Source organism: Nerophis ophidion, linkage group LG11 (assembly GCF_033978795.1).
Source record: "Nerophis ophidion isolate RoL-2023_Sa linkage group LG11, RoL_Noph_v1.0, whole genome shotgun sequence".
Classification (NCBI taxonomy): domain Eukaryota; kingdom Metazoa; phylum Chordata; class Actinopteri; order Syngnathiformes; family Syngnathidae; genus Nerophis; species Nerophis ophidion.
The window spans coordinates 69,405,240-69,428,004 of NC_084621.1; the positions used below are offsets into that span (position 1 = coordinate 69,405,240).

Genomic DNA, 22,765 nt, shown 5'->3' on the forward strand with positions numbered 1-22,765 from the left:
AGTTGAAATGAGACATAAGACATGAAGACGTAGGTGAAATGAGACATAAGACATGAAGACGGCGGTGAAATGAGACATAAGACATGAAGACGTAGGTGAAATGAGACATAAGACATGAAGACGGAGGTGAAATGAGACATAGGACATGAAGACTGAGGTGAAATGAGACATAAGACATGAAGACGGCGGTGAAATGAGACATAGGACATGAAGACTGAGGTGAAATGAGACATAAGACATGAAGACGGCGGTGAAATGAGACATAAGGCATGAAGACGGAGTTGAAATGAGACATAAGGCATGAAGACGGAGGTGAAATGAGACATAAGACATGAAGACTGAGTTGAAATGAGACATAAGGCATGAAGACGGAGGTGAAATGAGACATAAGACATGAAGACGGAGGTGAAATGAGACATAAGACATGAAGACGGCGGTGAAATGAGACATAAGACATGAAGACGGCGGTGAAATGAGACATAAGACATGAAGACGGCGGTGAAATGAGACATAGGACATGAAGACGGCGGTGAAATGAGACATAAGACATGAAGACGGCGGTGAAATGAGACATAAGACATGAAGACGGAGGTGAAATGAGACATAAGTGATCAAGACGGAGGTGAAATGAGACACAAGGCATGAAGACGGAGTTGAAATGAGACATAAGACATGAAGACGGAGGTGAAATGAGACATAAGACATGAAGACTGAGGTGAAATGAGACATAAGGCATGAAGACGGCGGTGAAATGAGACATAAGACATGAAGACGGAGGTGAAATGAGACATAAGACATGAAGACAGAGGTGAAATGAGACATAAGGCATGAAGACAGAGGTGAAATGAGACATAAGACATGAAGACGGAGGTGAAATGAGACATAAGGCATGAAGACGGAGGTGAAATGAGACATAAGGCATGAAGACGGAGGTGAAAAGAGACATAAGACATGAAGACGGAGGTGAAATGAGACATAAGGCATGAAGACGGAGTTGAAATGAGACATAAGGCATGAAGACGGAGGTGAAATGAGACATAAGGCATGAAGACGGAGGTGAAATGAGACATAAGACATGAAGACGGAGTTGAAATGAGACATAAGACATGAAGACGGAGGTGAAATGAGACATAAGACATGAAGACGGCGGTGAAATGAGACATAAGACATGAAGACGGAGTTGAAAAGAGACATAAGACATGAAGACGGAGGTGAAAAGAGACATAAGTGATCAAGACGGAGTTGAAATGAGACATAAGACATGAAGACTGAGGTGAAATGAGACATAAGGCATGAAGACGGAGTTGAAATGAGACATAAGACATGAAGACGGCGGTGAAATGAGACATGAAGACGGAGGTGAAAAGAGACATAAGTGATGAAGTTGGCTGTTGTTGTTTTGAAGCTGCCACCCGATGAAAGGCGAGTGCACGTGCCAAGCAGGCTGGGCCGGGCTGTACTGCAACGAAACCTGCGCCCAGGGTTTCTATGGCAACGGCTGCCAAGAGCCTTGTCTGTGTGTCAATGGCGGCGTGTGCGATGGCGCCAGCGGCCAATGCCAGTGCACACCTGGATATACGGTGAGAAGGATACCATTATTTTATATACACAGTCCTTGAATAACAATTGATTGAAACCAAAACCAAAAAGTTGATTAAATTATATTGAATGAAAATATTACTACTTTTTCTTAGTTTGAAGAAAACTTTGTCCATGTTTCAAGGGAAATAAAGAATTATTTTTCATTTTTAAATTCCAACATATCCCGTACCTGAGAAGTTGTCCAAGGTGTGCAAAAGCCCTAAAATAATACTTAGCCATTATTTAAAATGATATTTGACTCTGTGACTCATTCTCTGACAATTGATTGAAATGTGGAATGTTTTTGTTATTGAGGTCATTATTAGAATTAGAATTATAATATAGAATATAAATAATTATAACTATTGTAATTATTATAGTTGACATTGGACAATTGGGGGGATTGTTTGTCAAATTAAGGATTTTGTAGTTACAGTAAATAGATTTTTATAGTATTTACAGTTGGCACCTCATTCAGATGTGAAATAACACTAAAGTGAATGAATGAATGACAATTGCTGTATGATTTGTGTACATGTATGCAGATTGTGTACATGCATGTAGATTGTGTACATGTATGTAGATTTTCTACATCAGGGGTCGGCGACCTTTACCACTCAAAAAGCCATTTCGACCCGTTTCACAAAATAAAGAATACAATGGGAGCCGCAACCATTCTCCTGAATATCTGCTGGTGGTCACCCAGATAACAATAATAAGGGCGTGCTATGAAGCCGTTGCCTTAGACGCCTTCTACAACAAGTACAAACTGCTTGCCAGTCCAGCAACATGTTGTATGTGGCCTCCGCAGACTCACGTACACGACTGCAAGGCACACTGAGTGATACAGGTTACACTGAAGGTTGTGATATAAACAACTTTAACGCTCTTACTAGTATGCACCACACTGTGAACCCACAACAAACAAGAATGACAAACACATGTTGGGAGAACATCCTCACAGCAACACAACATAAATGCAACACAACAAATACACAGAATCTTCTGCATCCATGACTCTTCCTGACTATATCAATAACCCCGCTAGCATGTAGATTGTGTACATGTATGTAGATTGTGTACATGTATGCAGATTGTGTACATGTATGTAGATTGTGTACATGTATGCAGATTGTGTACATGTATGCAGATTGTGTACATGCATGTAGATTGTGTACATGTATGCAGATTGTGTACATGTATGCAGATTGTGTACAGGTATGTAGATTGTGTACATGTATGTAGATTGTGTACATGTATGTAGATTGTGTAAATGTATGCAGATTGTGTAGATGTATGCAGATTGTGTACATGTATGTAGATTGTGTACATGTATGCAGATTGTGTACAGGTATGCAGATTGTGTACATGTATGTAGATTGTGTACATGTATGCAGATTGTGTAGATGTATGTTGATTGTGTAAATGTATGCGGATTGTGTACATGCATGTGGATTGTGTACATATATGTAGATTGTGTACATATATGTAGATTGTGTACATGTATGCAGATTGTGTACATGTATGCAGATTGTGTACATGTATGCAGATTGTGTACATGTATGCAGATTGTGTAGATGTATGTTGATTGTGTAAATGTATGCGGATTGTGTACATGCATGTGGATTGTGTACATATATGTAGATTGTGTACATATATGTAGATTGTGTACATGTATGCAGATTGTGTACATGTATGCAGATTGTGTACATGTATGCAGATTGTGTACATGTATGTAGATTGTGTACATGTATGCATATTGTGTAGATGTATGTTGATTGTGTAAATGTATGCGGATTGTGTACATGCATGTGGATTGTGTACATATATGTAGATTGTGTACATATATGTAGATTGTGTACATGTATGCAGATTGTGTACATGTATGCAGATTGTGTACATGTATGCAGATTGTGTACATATATGTAGATTGTGTACATGTATGTAGATTGTGTACATACATGTAGATTGTGTACATGTATGCAGATTGTGTACATGTATGCAGATTGTGTACATGTATGTGCTGAGAGAAGAAGAGGTAAATAAGAGCAGCCCCTGTGCTGTTTTTAACTGTCAATGTTTGTGCTGCAATCCACTGTTTGTGTTTGCAGGATGTCCACTGCCAGAGTCCTTGTAAAAGCGGCACCTTTGGCAAGAAGTGCTCGCTGGAATGTTCCTGTCAGAACTTTGTGGACTGCTCGCCCATTGATGGGAGGTGTTTCTGCAAAGAAGGTGAAGACGCCCTCCAGTCATGGCCTCCAGCTTGTTGTACGGCGCTCACCATCAGTTGTCTTCAGGCTGGCGAGGACCAGACTGCTCGCTCCCCTGCTCGGAGGGAACATGGGGCCCCGGCTGCAACGCCACCTGTCAGTGCGCCAACGGGGCCAAATGCAGGCCGACGGATGGATGGTGCACCTGCACGGCGGGCTGGCAGGGGGCGCACTGCGAGCAGTCATGCCCGGTGAGTTGGCAACATATTAGTGGAAGCTTGGGTTAGCTTCTTGAACCGGCTCTGGAAGTTTGTGGACTGAAGCAAATTTCTTCGTAAGAAAACAATGTAAATACGAATAATTGGTTCCAGCCTGGACAAAAGTCCATATTTTAGTGAAGGTCTGTACATTTGACAGTACCGTGTATCAAACAATCATAACTAGGGCTGATGGATCAACTTTCTCTCTATTAACAAGATAAACTGTGGCTCTGATAACACACGCGCACATACAGAAGTCACTATGATGCCCTCAAAAAGGATCAGAAATCACAAGAAATCCTTGACTTTAACAACCATATTGCTACAATAATAAACATCAAATAAGGAAAGTCCACTTCCATGAACATCGACAAGGAGCTGACAGAAAGCGGGACGGGGTTGGGGGGCGGGGGGGTTGCTGAAGGAGAAGTACTGTATTTTCCTCTCTGTGAAATATGTATGCTTAGTCATATTTTTCCAAAAAGTCCAGTCTCATCACAATTAAAAGTTGCTGTAGTACAAAGCCTGCCACTTAGACACAATACATGACTATTAATGAAATGCAAAAGTGCTGACACTGGTGATATCGCCCCGTCTCTGCTTTGTCTGCGTCACGGTACTCGATGTTCGGCCTCGAGTACACAAACACTGATACGGGACAACTCGCAATCTTTTGGATTGCCAGCTGTCCCTTTGCACGGATAGAAAAGTACAATAACAATATCAAGCCGCTAAAATGCCCCAAACAGAGATAAATGTAGAGAAAGTGTTTTACATTTTCCCATCATGCACTCTAATGGATTAAAAAGTGGTGTAATTTAGAATGTGCTGATGGTGTTTGGATGTTGTTGATAACATCCACAATGTTTAGTGAACAGTTTTTTTGACCTTTATGTTAGTTGCGTTGTTTTTTTTCCACCATGACTGGGAAAGGTTGTTTGGATTGTGGCATATAAGTAAATGCTCTGCTCTTCTTGCAAAGTACTGATTTACTCCAATTGTCCAGAGGATGGCAGCAAATATACCAGCTGGTACTTTGAAAGCAGTCCATGAATGAAGTTTGCACGTCCTGGCATTGAAGCACTTGTACCTGCAAGCTTGAATCCGCTTGGTGTCTTTGTTCCACGCGTGCAGGTGGGTTGGTTTGGGCCCGGCTGCCAGAAGAGGTGCGACTGTGTCCACGCCGACGCTTGCCAAGCGACTACGGGGAAGTGCCAGTGCCTGCCAGGCTGGTGGGGTGAGTCAGGTGGGGTCTGCCTTCTCTGCAGAGAATCAACTTTTTTCCATGGCCAGGCCCGCGCTGCAGCCAACCATGCTCAGAGGGCCTGTGGGGGCGCCACTGCAACCACACCTGTGCCGAGCACTGTCCCAACAGCGACAGGTGTGTGCGGGAGACAGGAGCGTGCGTGTGCGGTCCAGGCTACTGGGGGGTCAGCTGTCAGAACAGTGAGTCCTAACCACGCCCTGAGGGGCTATACTGTATTTCTTCTATTCCTCCCTGCCACCAGAGCGCATACGGCCAGCAGTGCAGCTCGTCCTGGCCGTCCTGCGCTCGGTCCCCCCCACCGACTATATTTCTTAGCACCGTCCTCCCTGCCTCCAGAGTGCAGAGCCGGCACGTACGGCCAGCAGTGCAGCTCGTCCTGCCCGTCCTGCGCTGGGTCCTACCGCTGCCACCATGTGAGCGGAGAGTGCGACTGCCTTGCCGGGTACACGGGCCACGACTGCCATCAAGGTGGGAATATTCTCATCATTACACGCCTCATTCATCAAAAGTTACTTAACAGTGGCTCTTTTCATCCCTCTGAGAAATATCAAGCCAAAACCACTTTGGGGATGACTTGATTTTAGTGTTAGAGAAATAACAACAGAGCAGCATTTTCATTTTCCTGAAGGAATCAATAAAGTACTATCTTTCTATGTTTTGACACATTTCAACCTCTTAAGCATTGTACAAGAATACAATAGGCCCACTAACTTTGTGGGCTAATTAATGATGGATGGCTGACAGGAGCTATCATTGAACATATTTTTCACATCTTTGTGTATGTGCTGCATGTTACCAGACAGTCTGGTGAGTGACAGACAGTAACATATGGTAACAACATCTTTGTGTATGTGCTGCATGTTACCAGACAGTGGTGAGTGACAGACAGTAACATATGGTAACAACATCTTTGTGTATGTGCTGCATGTTACCAGACAGTCTGGTGAGTGACAGACAGTAACATATGGTAACAACATCTTTGTGTATGTGCTGCATGTTACCAGACAGTCTGGTGAGTGACAGACAGTAACATATGGTAACAACATCTTTGTTTATGTGCTGCATGTTACCAGACAGTGGTGAGTGACAGACAGTAACATATGGTAACAACATCTTTGTGTATGTGTTGCATGTTACCAGACAGTCTGGTGAGTGACAGACAGTAACATATGGTAACAACATATTTGTGTATGTGTTGCATGTTACCAGACAGTCTGGTGAGTGACAGACCGTAACATATGGTAACAACCTCTTTGTGTATGTGCTGCATGTTACCAGACAGTCTGGTGAGTGACAGACAGTAACATATGGTAACAACATATTTGTGTATGTGCTGCATGTTACCAGACAGTGGTGAGTGACAGACAGTAACATATGGTAACAACATCTTTGTGTATGTGCTGCATGTTACCAGACAGTCTGGTGAGTGACAGACAGTAACATATGGTAACAACATCTTTGTGTATGTCCTGCATGTTACCAGACAGTCTGGTGAGTGACAGACAGTAACATATGGTAACAACATCTTTGTGTATGTGCTGCATGTTACCAGACAGTCTGGTGAGTGACAGACAGTAACATATGGTAACAATATCTTTGTGTATGTGCTGCATGTTACCAGACAGTGGTGAGTGACAGACAGTAACATATGGTAACAACATCTTTGTGTATGTGCTGCATGTTACCAGACAGTCTGGTGAGTGACAGACAGTAACATATGGTAACAACATCTTTGTGTATGTGCTGCATGTTACCAGACAGTCTGGTGAGTGACAGACAGTAACATATGGTAACAACATCTTTGTGTATGTGTTGCATGTTACCAGACAGTCTGGTGAGTGACAGACAGTAACATATGGTAACAACATCTTTGTGTATGTACTGCATGTTACCAGACAGTGGTGAGTGACAGACAGTAACATATGGTAACAACATCTTTGTGTATGTGCTGCATGTTACCAGACAGTCTGGTGAGTGACAGACAGTAACATATGGTAACAACATCTTTGTGTATGTGATGCATGTTACCAGACAGTCTGGTGAGTGACAGACAGTAACATATGGTAACAACATCTTTGTGTATGTGCTGCATGTTACCAGACAGTGGTGAGTGACAGACAGTAACATATGGTAACAACATCTTTGTGTATGTGCTGCATGTTACCAGACAGTCTGGTGAGTGACAGACCGTAACATATGGTAACAATATCTTTGTGTATGTGCTGCATGTTACCAGACAGTCTGGTGAGTGACAGACAGTAACATATGGTAACAACATCTTTGTGTATGTGCTGCATGTTACCAGACAGTGGTGAGTGACAGACAGTAACATATGGTAACAACATCTTTGTGTATGTGTTGCATGTTACCAGACAGTGGTGAGTGACAGACAGTAACATATGGTAACAACATCTTTGTGTATGTGCTGCATGTTACCAGACAGTCTGGTGAGTGACAGACAGTAACATATGGTAACAACATCTTTGTGTATGTGCTGCATGTTACCAGACAGTGGTGAGTGACAGACAGTAACATATGGTAACAACATCTTTGTGTATGTGCTGCATGTTACCAGACAGTCTGGTGAGTGACAGACCGTAACATATGGTAACAATATCTTTGTGTATGTGCTGCATGTTACCAGACAGTCTGGTGAGTGACAGACAGTAACATATGGTAACAACATCTTTGTGTATGTGCTGCATGTTACCAGACAGTGGTGAGTGACAGACAGTAACATATGGTAACAACATCTTTGTGTATGTGTTGCATGTTACCAGACAGTGGTGAGTGACAGACAGTAACATATGGTAACAACATCTTTGTGTATGTGCTGCATGTTACCAGACAGTCTGGTGAGTGACAGACAGTAACATATGGTAACAAAATCTTTGTGTATGTGCTGCATGTTACCAGACAGTCTGGTGAGTGACATTCCTCAATGTTACTTCATATTTGTGGAACATTTTTCAAATATGTTTGTTTAAACTACTAATGATAACCAGTTGGTGGTATTTTTATTTTATATTTGGTTTTGAAAAATGTAACTGAGCAAGTTGCAAACAGCATCTTCAAGGTTCATTTTTATGATGGAATATTTTGTCAAGACCATATGAATTTGTTTATTGAGGATAGCCTCTTGACTTATGTGTTCGTACTCTAGTGGTCATTGCAGTAAGGAGACTAATAGGAGTGTGTAATAAGGGAAGTAGTAGTGTGCTAGAACTAGCACTTAACTAGTCTTTAGTAGTGTGCTAGAACTAGCACTTAACTAGTCTTTAGTAGTGTGCTAGTACTAGCACTTAACTAGTCTTTAGTAGTGTGCTAGAACTAGCACTTAACTAGTCTTTAGTAGTGTGCTAGAACTAGCACTTAACTAGTCTTTAGTAGTGTGCTAGAACTAGCACTTAACTACTCTTTAGTAGTGTGCTAGAACTATCAATCAATCAATCAATCAACTAGCACTTAACTAGTCTTTAGTAGTGTGCTAGTACTAGCTCTTAACTAGACTTTATTCCCCCCAAAAAGGGGGACATATATTGGTCACAGTAGCGCACCAGCATCAAAATGTAAACAAACATCATCGGTGGATCTACCCCTAACATCCACTGTAATGATATCAAGTACAGGCACGTATCTAGTCGATACTACCATGATCATGTCCATATTTTTGGCATCACAACATCTTTCGTTTTTTTTCAAATGTGCGTTATGTTTATAAACTTGGTAAATATGAAACTGTAACTACTTGGTATCGGATTGATACCTAGATGTGTGGTATCATCCAACACTAATGTCAAGTATCAAAGAAGAGAAGAAAATAACTTGTTCTCCTTTTCTTGTATTCCACTCTCTTTTTGAAGAATATTCTGTTTGCAATGAGCTGCTAAGTGAAGACTTGTGTGTGCAGTTTGTCCACCTGGCTACTACGGCAAGCAGTGTTCCCAGGTGTGCCCGCCCTGCGCCAACAACGCCACGTGCCACCACACAGACGGGCAGTGCCAGTGTCTGCCTGGCTGGACAACCCCCGACTGCTCCATACGTGAGCGCCGGCTTGGAACTTCTCCTACTTTCATTCCCCCAAAAGACCAACATCAACTTCTCTCGCTTCAGCCTGCAGTCCAGGGCGCTTTGGCACTTCCTGTTCTCAGACCTGCTCCTGTGCCGCCAACTTCCTGTGCCACCCAGTCACGGGGGACTGTCAACAAGGTAAACGTGCACACACACACACACACACATACGTGTTTGGGTGACATATGAGGACTTATGACAAAAACGTGACATATGGGGACATGCCTTTCCAATGGTCCTACAGGCCTGGGAATCAGACGGTTAGTGAACCAGAATTTTAGACACACAGTGGTCTATTGAGATTTTTGCAACTCTTTTGTTTTTTTCTGAACCTGATTTTTATGGTACATATGAGGACTTGTCAGGTTTAGGTGACAAATGAAGACCAGAGTGTTTAAGATTTCAAGTTTATGTGACATATGACGACCATGACGTCACAGAGTGTTTAAGATTTCAAGTTTATGTGACATATGATGACCATGACGTCACAGAGTGTTTAAGATTTCAGGTTCATGTGACATATGATGACCATGACATCACAGAGTGTTTAAGATTTCAGGTTCATGTGACATATGACGACCATGACGTCACAGAGTGTTTAAGATTTCAGGTTCATGTGACATATGATGACCATGATGTCACAGAGTGTTTAAGATTTCAAGTTCATGTGACATATGATGACCATGACGTCACAGAGTGTTTAAGATTTCAAGTTTGTGAAATATGACAACCATGACATCACAGAGTGTTAAAGATTTCAGGTTCATGTGACATATGAGGCTAATGACATCAGAGACTTAACAAAACCACCTGAGTTGGTTTAGTTGATGTGTTGTCATTTAAAAAAAAAAATCCCAATCCCATGCTACTGTAATCTAAAACCAAGAAGAGTTTAAAAGAAACATGGGTAAAAATGTAATTGTCGACTAAGTGTAACTGAATGGTTTTTGTGGATTTTGTCGCTAAGAATTATCTGGAATAAATACAAAACGCTTGCTGTTTATTTTGCTTTTTTAATTGCTGGTAACATACTCAAACTACCACAGAAGATGTGGGAAAACATTTTTTGTCCCTTTTTTTAATATAATTCTGTTATGGATGTAGTACTTGATGGCAAGCCAATCTCTGTCCTGTAGAGCTACTAGTTCTTTATGGAGGCAGGCTTCACAATCTTTTTTACCTGGTACTTTGTTGCCAGTTACAAAATGCAACATGTGTCATTCAACTGCTTCCACTTCTTCCCCTTTGCAGCTGTCATAAAGGAGACAAAATACAATTTCTTACTGAAGGAATAATGACTATAACACAGTGAAAAGGGGCAAAACGTAATATAATATTCTAGTAAATGATGTGGATTATTTATTTACCCCGCTTTGGAGTGGACCAAGTGGAAGAAGCTTGAGACATACCCACTTCCAGCGATTTGTCCTGCTGTCAATCTGAAAGGAAGAATTAGAAAACTGTAAAAGTAAACATTTAACATATTGTGCTTTGTGAAGCAGCGGAGTATGTGTGTTGTCTGTCTATTTATGAATAATGCAGACCAGGAGTGTTGGCTGAGTTCTTAACGTTTACTTTCAGAGCGTGCATATCACAACATACAAGATGCCGTCATGGCGACACAACCTATCCCGGGCTACCGCACATGCTCGTCACTCCTGTTGCATGCTGGGTAGGGTAGTTCTTTTTTCCCCTGGCTCATAACATTACAATATAGTACCATGTATATGATGTGTTCAGTTTATCAAAGCACCAAGCAAACAGATATGGTCATAATTATTTTAAGTGCACTACGCAGAATAAACACAACATTATTAATATTGCTACTACGGATAATTTGATCAAAAATTCCCTAAAACAGCCCACTACCTATAATATAGGTTTTTTAAACATAAGATCCCTGATGAAAAAAAATGTTTCTGCTGTTACCTCAGAAATTGCATGTTCAGATGTTATGATTGTGGCTCAGAGATTTGTATGTAGATTATATTTATTTTCCATAACAAACAGGATAACTTAAATACCCTGGCAGTGGCAATAAGCTTAAATGTTTGTATTTACATTTTTGGAGTTGATTTTCATCAAATATGCTATTTAACTGCTACTGTTTAACAAGGACTGATTTAAATTGTGTTTGCACAACAAATGTTTTGGCGCTTTTGTTCATGTGGGAGAATATTCCAATAAAGGTGCACTACACACTACTTTGAATTCATTATTGGGCTTTGCGTATACAATGCATTTAATCGCGATTAATAAGAGAAATAGTGTGATTAACTTCGATTAAAAATTTTAATCATTGCCCAGCCCTAATATATATACAAACCCCGTTTCCATAAAAGTTGGGGAATTGTGTTAGATGTAAATATAAACTGAATACAATGATTTGCAAATCCTTTTCAACCCATATTCAATTGAAAGCATTACAAAGACAACATATTTGATGTTCAAACTCAAACTTTTTTTTTTTTGCAAATAATAATTAACTTTGAATTTCATGGCTGCAACACGTGCCAAAGTAGTTGGGAAAGGGCATGTTCACCACTGTGTTACATCACATTTTCTTTTAACAACACTCAATAAACGTTTGGGAACTGAGGAAACTAATTGTTGAAGCTTTGAAAGTGGAATTCTTTACCATTCTTGCTTGATGTACAGCTTAAGTTGTCGTGTTTTACGCTTCATAATGCGCTACACATTTTCGATGGGAGACATGTCTGGACTGCAGGCGGGCCAGGAAAGTACCCGCACTCTTTTACTACGAAGACACGCTGTTGTAACACGTGGCTTGGCATTGTTTTGCTGAAATAAGCAGGGGCGTCCATGATAATGTTGCTTGGATGACAACATATGTTGCTCCAAAAGCTGTATGTACCTTTCAGCCTTAATGGTGCCTTCTCAGATGTGTAAGTTACCCATGCTTTGGGCACTAATACACCCCCATACCATCACACATGCTGGCTTTTGAACTTTGCGCCGGATGGTTATTTTCCTCTTTGTTCCGGAGAACACCACGTCCACAATTTCCATATATAATTTGAAATGTGGACTCGTCAGACCACAGAACACTTTTCCACTTTGCATCAGTCCATCTTAGATGAGCTCGGGCCCAGCGAAGCCCGCGGCGTTCCTCTGTGTTGTTGATAAATGGCATTTGCTTTGCATAGTAGAGTTTTAACTTGCATTTACAGATGTAGCGACCAACTGTAGTAACTGACAGTGGTTTTCTGAAGTATTTCTGAGCCCATGTGGTGATATCTTTTACACACTGATGTCGGTTTTTAATGCAGTACATCGCTTACGTGCAGTGATTTCTCCAGATTCTCTGAACCTTTTGATAATTTTACGGACCGTAGATGGTAAAATCCCTAAATTCTTTGCAAAAAAAATGTTTAGCAGTTTTGTAGCATATTCAACAGAATTGGGGTTGAAAATTCTTTGCAAATCATTGTATCCTGTGTATATATGTACATCTAACACAATTTCCCAACTCATATGGAAACGGGGTTTGAATGTATTTATATATATATATAGCCTATTATTTGCGCACTATTTACAAGTTATGTACCAAAACACGACCACCGGAAAAATACTTTGATCAATGAAAACAGCGCTGCAGAAACCGGCTGTAAACAAGAGGCACTGCATTTTCTGAATTGAAACACTCATTTTAAAGCTTTGACATTAACATTTTAACACACACTAATCTGGTTCAGAAAATATGAGGACCTTATATGAAACACACCTAGGTCTTTCTTGGTTCAAGCAATATGAGGACATGACGAGTGCTCACATGTAGAATTTATGTTGTTGACTTGTAACATCTCCTGTTTTGCTAAACATGAGTTCCAAACTCCCTACTGACTAACATGGAAGTACCCTTACGAAAATGTTGTCATATAAACTGATCTGTGAGAGATTAAAATTAATAAATGTCTTTCAAAATATAGGTTGGGTCAAATTTAGAGCAGATATAGTAAAAATAGACATGTAATAACCTGTTGGAGGGATGAAGTCGGTTTATGGCTGTCATCTGAATCTAGAGAATGTTGAGATAGAACCTCAACAGTTGGTTTCTGCAACAAAACACAAAAATATAATGTCATAACTAATTAATTTTAACATTCTCACCACTTTTTGTTGATAAAAATCTGAGCATACAATGCCAGATAAAGGGTAAAGATTATTACAGAGTTTCAGCTCTTAGACAATTCATTAAGAATGTAACACACACAAAAATCTGGTTCAGAAAATATGAGGACCTGAATTGAGACACTCATTTTAAAGCTTTGACATTAACATTGTAACACACATTTTCTGGTTCAGAAAATATGAGGACCTTATATGAAACACACCTAAGTCTTTCTTGCTTCAAACAATATAAGGACATGACGAGTGCTCACATGTAGAATTTATGTTGTTGACTTGTAACATCTCCTGTTTTGCTAAACATGAGTTCTAAACTTTCTACTGACTAACATGGATGTACCCTTGCGAAAAAGTTGTCATATAAACTGATCTGTGAGAGATTAAAATAAATAAATGTCTTTCAAAATATAGGTTGGGTCAAATTTAGAGCAGATATATTAAAAATAGACATGTAATAACCTGTTGGAGGGATGAAGTCAGTTAATGGCTCACATCTGAATCTGGAGAATGTTGAGATGGAACCTCAACAGTTGGTTTCTGCAACAAAACACAAACATATAATGTCAGAACTAATTAATTATAACATTATCAGCACTTTTTGTTGATAAAACTCTGAGCATACAATGCCAGATAAATAGAAAAGATTATTACAGAGTTTCAGCTCTTAGACAATTAATTAAGAATATAAAACACACTAAAATCTGGTTCAGAAAATATGAGGACCTGAATTGAGACACTCATTTTAAAGCTTGGACATTAACATTGTAACACACACTAATCTGGTTTAGAAAATATGAGGACCTTATATGAAACACACCTAAGTCTTTCTTGGTTCAAACAATATAAGGACATGACGAGTGGTCACATGTAGAATGTATGTTGTTGACTTGTAACATCTCCTGTTTTGCTAAACATGAGTTCCAAACTCCTTACTGACTAACATGGATGTACCCTTACGAAAATATTGTCATATAAACTGATCTGTGAGAGATTAAAATTAATAAATGTCTTTCAAAATATAGGTTGGGTCACATTTAGAGGAGATATAGTAAAAATAGACTTGTAAAAACCTGTTGGAGGGATGAAGTCGGTTTATCGCTCACATCTGAATCTGGAGAATGTTGAGATAGAACCCCAACAGTTGGTGTCTGCAACAAAACACAAAAATATAATGTCAGAACTAATTAATTATAACATTAACAACCACTTTTGGTTGATAATATTCTGAGCATATAATTCTACATGAACAGTAAAGATTATTATAGCATTTTAGCTCTTAGAATATTATTTAAGAATGTAACATTCACTAAAATGTGGTTCAGAAAATATGAGGACCTGGATTGAAACACTCATTTTAAAGCTTTGAATTAAACATTGTAACACACACTAATGTGGTTCAGAAAAATATGAGGACCTTATATGAAACAAACTGAAGTCTTTTTTAGTTCAAACAATATGAGTACATGACTAGTGATCACATATAGAAGTCATGTTGCTGACCTGTAACATCTCCTGTTTTGCTAAACATGAGTTGTAAATTCCACAGACTAACATGGATGTACGCTTGAAAATTTTTTGTCATATAAACTGATCTGTGAGAGGTTAAAAGGATTAAATGTCTTTTGAAGTATAGGTTGTGTCAAGTTTTTAGCAGATATAGGGCAGCACGGTGGAACAGGGGTTAGTGCATGTGCGTCACAAATCGAAGGTCCTGAGTAGTCCTGAGTTAAATCCTGGGCTCGTGATCTTTCTGTGTGGAGTTTGCATGTTCTCCCCGTGACTGCGTGGGTTCCCTCCGGGTACTCCGGCTTCATCTTACCTCCAAAGACATGCACCTGGGGATAGGTTGATTGGCAACACTAAATTGGCCCTAGTGTGTGAATGTGAGTGTAAATGTTATCTATTTGTGTTGGCCGTGTAATGAGGTGGCGACTTGTCCAGGGTGTACTCCGCCTTCCGCCCGAATGCAGCTCAGATAGGCTCAAGCACACCCCGCCAACCCAAAAAAGGGACAGGTAGTAGAAAATGGATGGATGGATGAATAGTAAAATAGTCAAGTAATAACCTGTTGGAGGGATGAAGTCGGTTTATCGCTCACATGAATCTGGAGAATGTTGAGATAGAACATCAACAGTTGGTGTCTGCAACAAAACACATAAAAATAATGTTAGAACTTATTAATTATAACATTATCAGCACTTTTTGTTGTTAACATTATGAGCATATAATGCCAGATAAATAGTAAAGATATTTATAGAGGGTTTCTGTCTCTTGTCCCGCTCATGTCTTGAGATGAACTTCCCTCGGTACTCGACCACAAAATAACCTTTTTAAATTGATGCAAGAGCAAATACACCATATCCTGATAAAACAGTTTATCAATTAACAATGTTTGGAATATCTGTTTTAAAAAGGAATAATAATAGTCGTTACTTGACTAAAAATTCAATTACAAACAGAATTACTCTTTCATAAATGTAAATAATTATTAAATTAAGTACAAACCCCGTTTCCATATGAGTTGGGAAATTGTGTTAGATGTAAATATAAACAGAATACAATGATTTCCAAATCATTTTCAAGCCATATTCAGTTGAATATGCTACAAAGACAACATATTTGATGTTCAAACTGATAAACATTTTTTGGGTGCAAATAATCATTAACTTTAGAATTTGATGCCAGCAACACGCAACAAACAAGTTGGGAAAGGTGGCAATAAATACTGATAAAGTTAAGAAATGCTCATCAAACACTTATTTGGGACATCCCACGGGTGTGAAGGCTAATTTGGAACAGGTGGGTGCCATGATTGGCTATAAGAGCAGCTTCCCAAAAATGCTCAGTCTTTCACAGGAAAGGATGGGGCGAGGTACACCCCTTTGTCCACAATTGCGTGAGCAAATAGTCAAACAGTTTAAGAACAACCTTTCTCAAAGTGCAATTGCAAGAAATTTAGGGATTTCAACATCTACGCTCCATGATATCATCAAAAGGTTCAGAGAATCTGGAGAAATCACTCCACGTAAGCGGCATGTCTGGAAATTAAACACACTTTCACACACTTTTTCTGAAAATTTGACAAATGAAGACTTCAGAGATTTTTGGTCTGGGAACATGCTGGGAGGGTCTAGAACACGATAGCATTGCGGGAAATATGGGGACATGGAAAATGTCCCCATATTTCAACAGGTCCTCATATGTAAGGTGAAATTTCATAAAAATGTCCCCATATGTCACTTTGACAAACGCACACACACACACACACACACACACACACACACACACACTCTCATTCTTTCAAACACTTGCACAGACCCTCCAGAGCCAGGCAGCGTTATGGTTCCTTTTCCTCCCGGCGAGAGGGAGTCGTGGGCGGCCATCAGCGGCGTGGTGGCGCTGGTCATCCTGGTGGTTCTGCTGCTGGTTCTGCTGCTGCTCTACCGGCGCCAACAGAAGGTCAAGCAGAACAACACACCTACCGTCTCCTTCTCTGCCAGCCGCACCGTCAACTCGGAATACGCCGTTCCAGGTACTCCGCTTGAACTCCTCGGTCATTGAAAAAGTCCACATTTTCCATCCTCTGGGGAAAAAAAGATCAGCATTAAGTAGAAGAAAAGCTGCTAAATAAAGCAAATGACTTGTTGCCATGTCTGAAAGAAAGTAGCGTATTGCTACGAAAGGGCTAAAACTACAACAAAGATGACAGGGAGAAGACGCTGTCGAAGTGGAGGCATGTAAATAAAACGGCAAAGAAGTCCGTCAAACATCATCTTTGCAACATTTTGAGCAAAGAAGCGCCATCACATGTTCTGTAGACCACAAGGAAGTCTTTTCCATGTGGAAATAAATCATCCACTTTAAGACGTTACCACTAATAATGCCTTTTAATAATAAAATAACTAATATTTTAAATACACTTTATTTAATTTGCATGTATATCATTTTAAGTATTTAATTAAACAAAATACATTTTTTTAAAATAACAATTATAATACAGTTTATATTGATATACACTGCTTGGGCTGGGAAGAATACACGTGATTATTTGAAGTATTTACAAAATCTTCTTGTGGTTTTTTACTGTTCTTCATGAAAGGTCCAACAGGGACAATTGATGGAAAATACTTTCTCAATATAAATGAATAGAAACACTAAAAACAATGCATTCATGCAGGTCATAACAGATGACAGAAAAGTGCATTCATTAAAGCCTCTACATTTTTGTGCAGCACTAATATAAAAACAATCATGATTACATGAACAATAAGTAGATGACATGTAACTATCATGCCAGCTTTAGCATGTTCGCCATAGCAACTGTCTTTTGATAGAAGCAGAAGATGCTGGACAATATCTCCTACATGACATCATATCATAATATATCATAAGAAGCTTTCATTTCTCATTGGAATTTTTGACCATCTGTCATGTAAGTGTCCTTCATAAGTAAACAGTCAGTCTGTGTTGGCAAAAATGTAACTTAACAAATACTCAACATCTTGAAGGGCAATGTTTGGGGGGGTTAGGAAGTTTATTTTGACTTTATCTTATCACTTTCCAACAACTTGGCCTACTGCCTCACCTGTTGGTGTTGATGGACTCCACTTTCTCATTGTTGGACTCAAATCTTCCTACACTGACCAACATTTGGCTTTGTTGCCTCCTCATTTTTGTTCCGTAGCAAAGTGTCACTGGTACTACACACATCACTTCCTGTCACCTTCACGCAAGCCACACTGATCTTTATTGCAACAACAATTTAATAGAAAAGACTACACACAAAATAAACTTTTTACGAATATAGTACTTCTTTTGGACAGAAAACAACAATTTTCTCAGCAGCTTTAAATAGCAAAAAATCCATCTTTCGACTTCTTTATTTACATGGAATACAACCATTCCCAATACTCACAATTGAAAAGTCTACTTTTTGTTCGGCTGCAGACAAAGATTTAAGTTCCTTAAAAAAAACCATGTAAAAATGAAATGAATAAGTGGCGCCCTCGTGTGTCATTCATTGCAATGGCAGAAAAGTGAATATACCACTTGCTGATTTCTATACTCTTTGAATACTAGGTAAGCTGCTGTTTTTGTAAAAGAAGTAGTAACACAAGTATCCTAGAAGTCACATGCTGTTTGTGGTCTTCCAGTACACATCCTGTAGTGGCACCAAGTCCTGGTTTGTGGTCTTCCAGTACACATCCTGTAGTGGCACCAAGTCCTGGTTTGTGGTCTTCCAGTACACATCCTGCAGTGGCACCAAGTCCTGGTTTGTGGTCTTCCAGTACACATCCTGCAGTGGCACCAAGTCCTGGTTTGTGGTCTTCCAGTACACATCCTGCAGTGGCACCAAGTCCTGGTTTGTGGTCTTCCAGTACACATCCTGCAGTGGCACCAAGTCCTGGCCTGGATCCTGTGTGGAAGACACAAAGATTGTGGATGACTGGCAAGAGGGTTCACTCTGTTCATTGGTTTATGCTATTTATTTATGCTATTGAATAGACAAGGTCAGGTGCTGAGAGCAATGCACGGAGTCAACCCTCTTGCAACCTGTGTGGAAGTGACACATAGATTAGATTAGATTAGATAGTACTTTGTTTAATAAGATGGAAAAAATAAACACGCAGGGACGTGGCAATTTAATGATGCCGTTCAAATGATCCTCTTCATTTTCATTTATTGTTGACGACCCAGGCCTGCTAAATAGTTTGTCAAAGAACTGAGTCAGTCTCAAATGCCAGGCAGCATGTGGCGGGCCCATTTCTAATTGTCATGGGAATTCTTCTACTTGTATACTTATATCAAATATACTCGATATGAAACCAGCTGAACCTGTATAATGTGCGTGTGTGCGTGCGTGTGTGTGTGTTTTGCAGATGTTCCACACAGCTACCATCACTACTACTCCAACCCCAGCTACCACACGCTGAGGGACAACCGGCCGCCGCTGCCTCACCTGCCCAACAACCATGATCGCACCATCAAGGTGACCCCTGTGATCTCTCTCACACACACACACACACACATTGTATTTATATTGCTCTAGAGCTCTAGATGGGTATATAATCTGCAACCACTCAATTTTAGGGGAAAAAAAAAGGCTTGTCATCCATTAGCCAACTGGACTATAAGTGGCAGATATATGCGTTGTGAGTGAAGGTATATACACACAAATATTTTGTAAATGTTTACCTTAATTGTTTCTGAACAGTGTCTTTAATGCGCCAGTAAAATGGCTGATGAAACAAAACAAAACCCACTAACTCAGCCGAAAAGACTCAATAACTCCACGCTGACGTCTTGAAGAATTTAGAGAGGAATTTGTGAAAATGAAAGAATAGAAAAAGAATGTCATTGTAAGTTAATAATACTAACACAGACACTCATAAATGTGTTAGCATATTAGCCGAGGACGCTGGCTTGATTCCATTACAAATGTGCATAAAAACACATGCGAGGCTTTAGCAAGTACATACCGTTTTAGTTATATTGTAAAAGTTCCAAATGTTGCTTGCGGTGATGGATGAAGAATCCATGCGAGTAGAAACACTACGGACGGCTAAAAGACAGAACGGCATTGCAGAACCGAAAAGATGGCGCCAGAGCACAGCCGATAATAAAACACCTTCCTGTGTCTTTGCTTGTTTTGTTTTCTTCTACTATTTGTTTTATTGCCGTCAGTGAAGAACAATTCATGAGTCGGCCGCACCGTTTTATTAGCCGCAGTGTTCAAAGCGTAGGAAAGATGTAGTGAGTTATAGTGCAGTGCTTTCAGGCCACCTTTGTTGTCCTTCACACCTTTTGTTTGTGCAGAACACCAACCAGCAGCTGAAGAAGATGCAGCCAGACGGTCACGGCCTCTTCAACGCCACGCTGCCTGCAGACTGGAAACACCAGCAGGCTCGCCAAGAACCAGGTGAGACCTCAGCACGTCCTGGATCACTTTCTTAACTGGCCTGGCTTCCTGCACCTTCATGAACTTCATCGGTCCTTCTTTGATTTGCTATCAAACATTTATCTTCATCCTACAAGCCTGATGAACAGGCAGATACAGCAAAGTGATATCAACATTTAAACTGATGTGTGAATGTAAACACTTTGAGAAATGTACAAACTTGTTTTTTCAGGAGCGTTTGGAATGGATCGGAGCTACAGCTACAGCGCCAGCCTTGGCAAATATTTCCACAAAGGTACAGTAAGTGGTCCTCAAAAACATAACCACAAAATATTTCCACAAAGGTACAGTAAGTGGTCCTCAAAAACATCACCACAAAATATTTCCACAAAGGTATAGTAAGTGGTCTTCATAATCACCACAAAATATTTCCACAAAGGTACAGTAAGTGGTCCTCAAAAACATCACCACAAAATATTTCCACAAAGGTACAGTAAGTGGTCCTCAAAAACATCACCACAAAATATTTCCACAAAGGTATAGTAAGTGGTCTTCATAATCACCACAAAATAATTCCACAAAGGTCACTACAGTATGTGGTCACCACGCCCTCTACAGGCACGGCCTGGTAGTGCAAGATAGAAAAGACTAGCGTGTCAACACAACTTACATCATGATGATAATAGTTTAGGGCTTAGAGCTTACTAAAAACTGCCTTTTGGGACAGAGGAGCCCAGACCTAGGACCACTCAGCGAGGGCTGGAGTACAGCAGCTTGATTTTTCACTTGGAGCAACGCTGCTACCGCGTCAAACACATCCCCCCTACGTCTTACTTTCATTACAAACACTCACACAAGCTACACGTGCACATACATGTACACTCTCACAAGCTACACAAGTACATACATGTACACTCACACAAGCTACACAAGTACATACATGTACACTCTCACAAGTTACATATGCACATACATGTACACTCAAACAAGCTACACAAGTACATACATGTACACTCACACAAGTTACATATGCACATGTACACTCACACAAGCTACACAAGTACATACATGTACACTCTCACAAGTTACATATGCACATACATGTACACTCACACAAGCTACACAAGTACATACATGTACACTCACACAAGTTACATATGCACATGTACACTCACACAAGCTACACAAGTACATACATGTACACTCACACAAGTTACATATGCACATGTACACTCACACAAGCTACACAAGTACATACATGTACACTCACACAAGTTACATATGCACATGTACACTCACACAAGCTACACAAGTACATACATGTACACTCACACAAGCTACACAAGTACATACATGTACACTCTCACAAGTTACATATGCACATACATGTACACTCACACAAGCTACACAAGTACATACATGTACACTCACACAAGCTACACAAGTACATACATGTACACTCTCACAAGTTACATATGCACATACATGTACACTCACACAAGCTACACAAGTACATACATGTACACTCACACAAGCTACACAAGTACATACATGTACACTCTCACAAGTTACATATGCACATACATGTACACTCACACAAGCTACACAAGTACATACATGTACACTCACACAAGTTACATATGCACATGTACACTCACACAAGCTACACAAGTACATACATGTACACTCACACAAGCTACACAAGTACATACATGTACACCCTCACAAGTTACATATGCACATACATGTACACTCACACAAGCTACACAAGTACATACATGTACACTCACACAAGCTACACAAGTACATACATGTACACTCTCACAAGTTACATATGCACATACATGTACGCTCACACAAGCTACACAAGTACATACATGTACACTCACACAAGCTACACAAGTACATACATGTACACTCTCACAAGTTACATATGCACATACATGTACACTCACACAAGCCACACAAGTTACATATGCACATGTACACTCACACAAGCTACACAAGTACATACATTTACACTCACACAAGTTACATATGCACATACATGTACACTCACACAAGCTACACAAGTACATACATGTACACTCACACAAGCTACACAAGTACATACATGTACACTCACACAAGCTACACAAGTACATACATGTAAACTCACACAAGCTACACAAGTACATACATGTACACTCACACAAGCTACACAAGTACATACATGTACACTCTCACAAGTTACATATGCACATACATGTACACTCTCACAAGCTACACAAGTACATACATGTACACTCACACAAGTTACATATGCACATGTACACTCACACAAGCTACA

At 40.0% G+C, this 22,765-nt stretch overlaps 1 protein-coding gene across 1 annotated transcript in view; it reads left to right on the plus strand.

Annotated features, from left to right (window-relative positions):
* Positions 1-22,765, plus strand: part of LOC133561483 (platelet endothelial aggregation receptor 1-like) — a 63,757-nt gene that overhangs the window by 35,258 nt on the left and 5,734 nt on the right. Inside the window, exons 6-17 of the mRNA XM_061914770.1 lie at positions 1,406-1,580; positions 3,693-3,813; positions 3,879-4,042; positions 5,186-5,288; positions 5,345-5,497; positions 5,655-5,786; positions 9,229-9,360; positions 9,432-9,527; positions 16,855-17,070; positions 19,418-19,527; positions 20,355-20,457; positions 20,669-20,731. Of these exons, the coding sequence (XP_061770754.1) occupies positions 1,406-1,580; positions 3,693-3,813; positions 3,879-4,042; positions 5,186-5,288; positions 5,345-5,497; positions 5,655-5,786; positions 9,229-9,360; positions 9,432-9,527; positions 16,855-17,070; positions 19,418-19,527; positions 20,355-20,457; positions 20,669-20,731 (1,568 nt within the window). The remainder of the gene's footprint in view (positions 1-1,405; positions 1,581-3,692; positions 3,814-3,878; positions 4,043-5,185; positions 5,289-5,344; positions 5,498-5,654; positions 5,787-9,228; positions 9,361-9,431; positions 9,528-16,854; positions 17,071-19,417; positions 19,528-20,354; positions 20,458-20,668; positions 20,732-22,765) is intronic.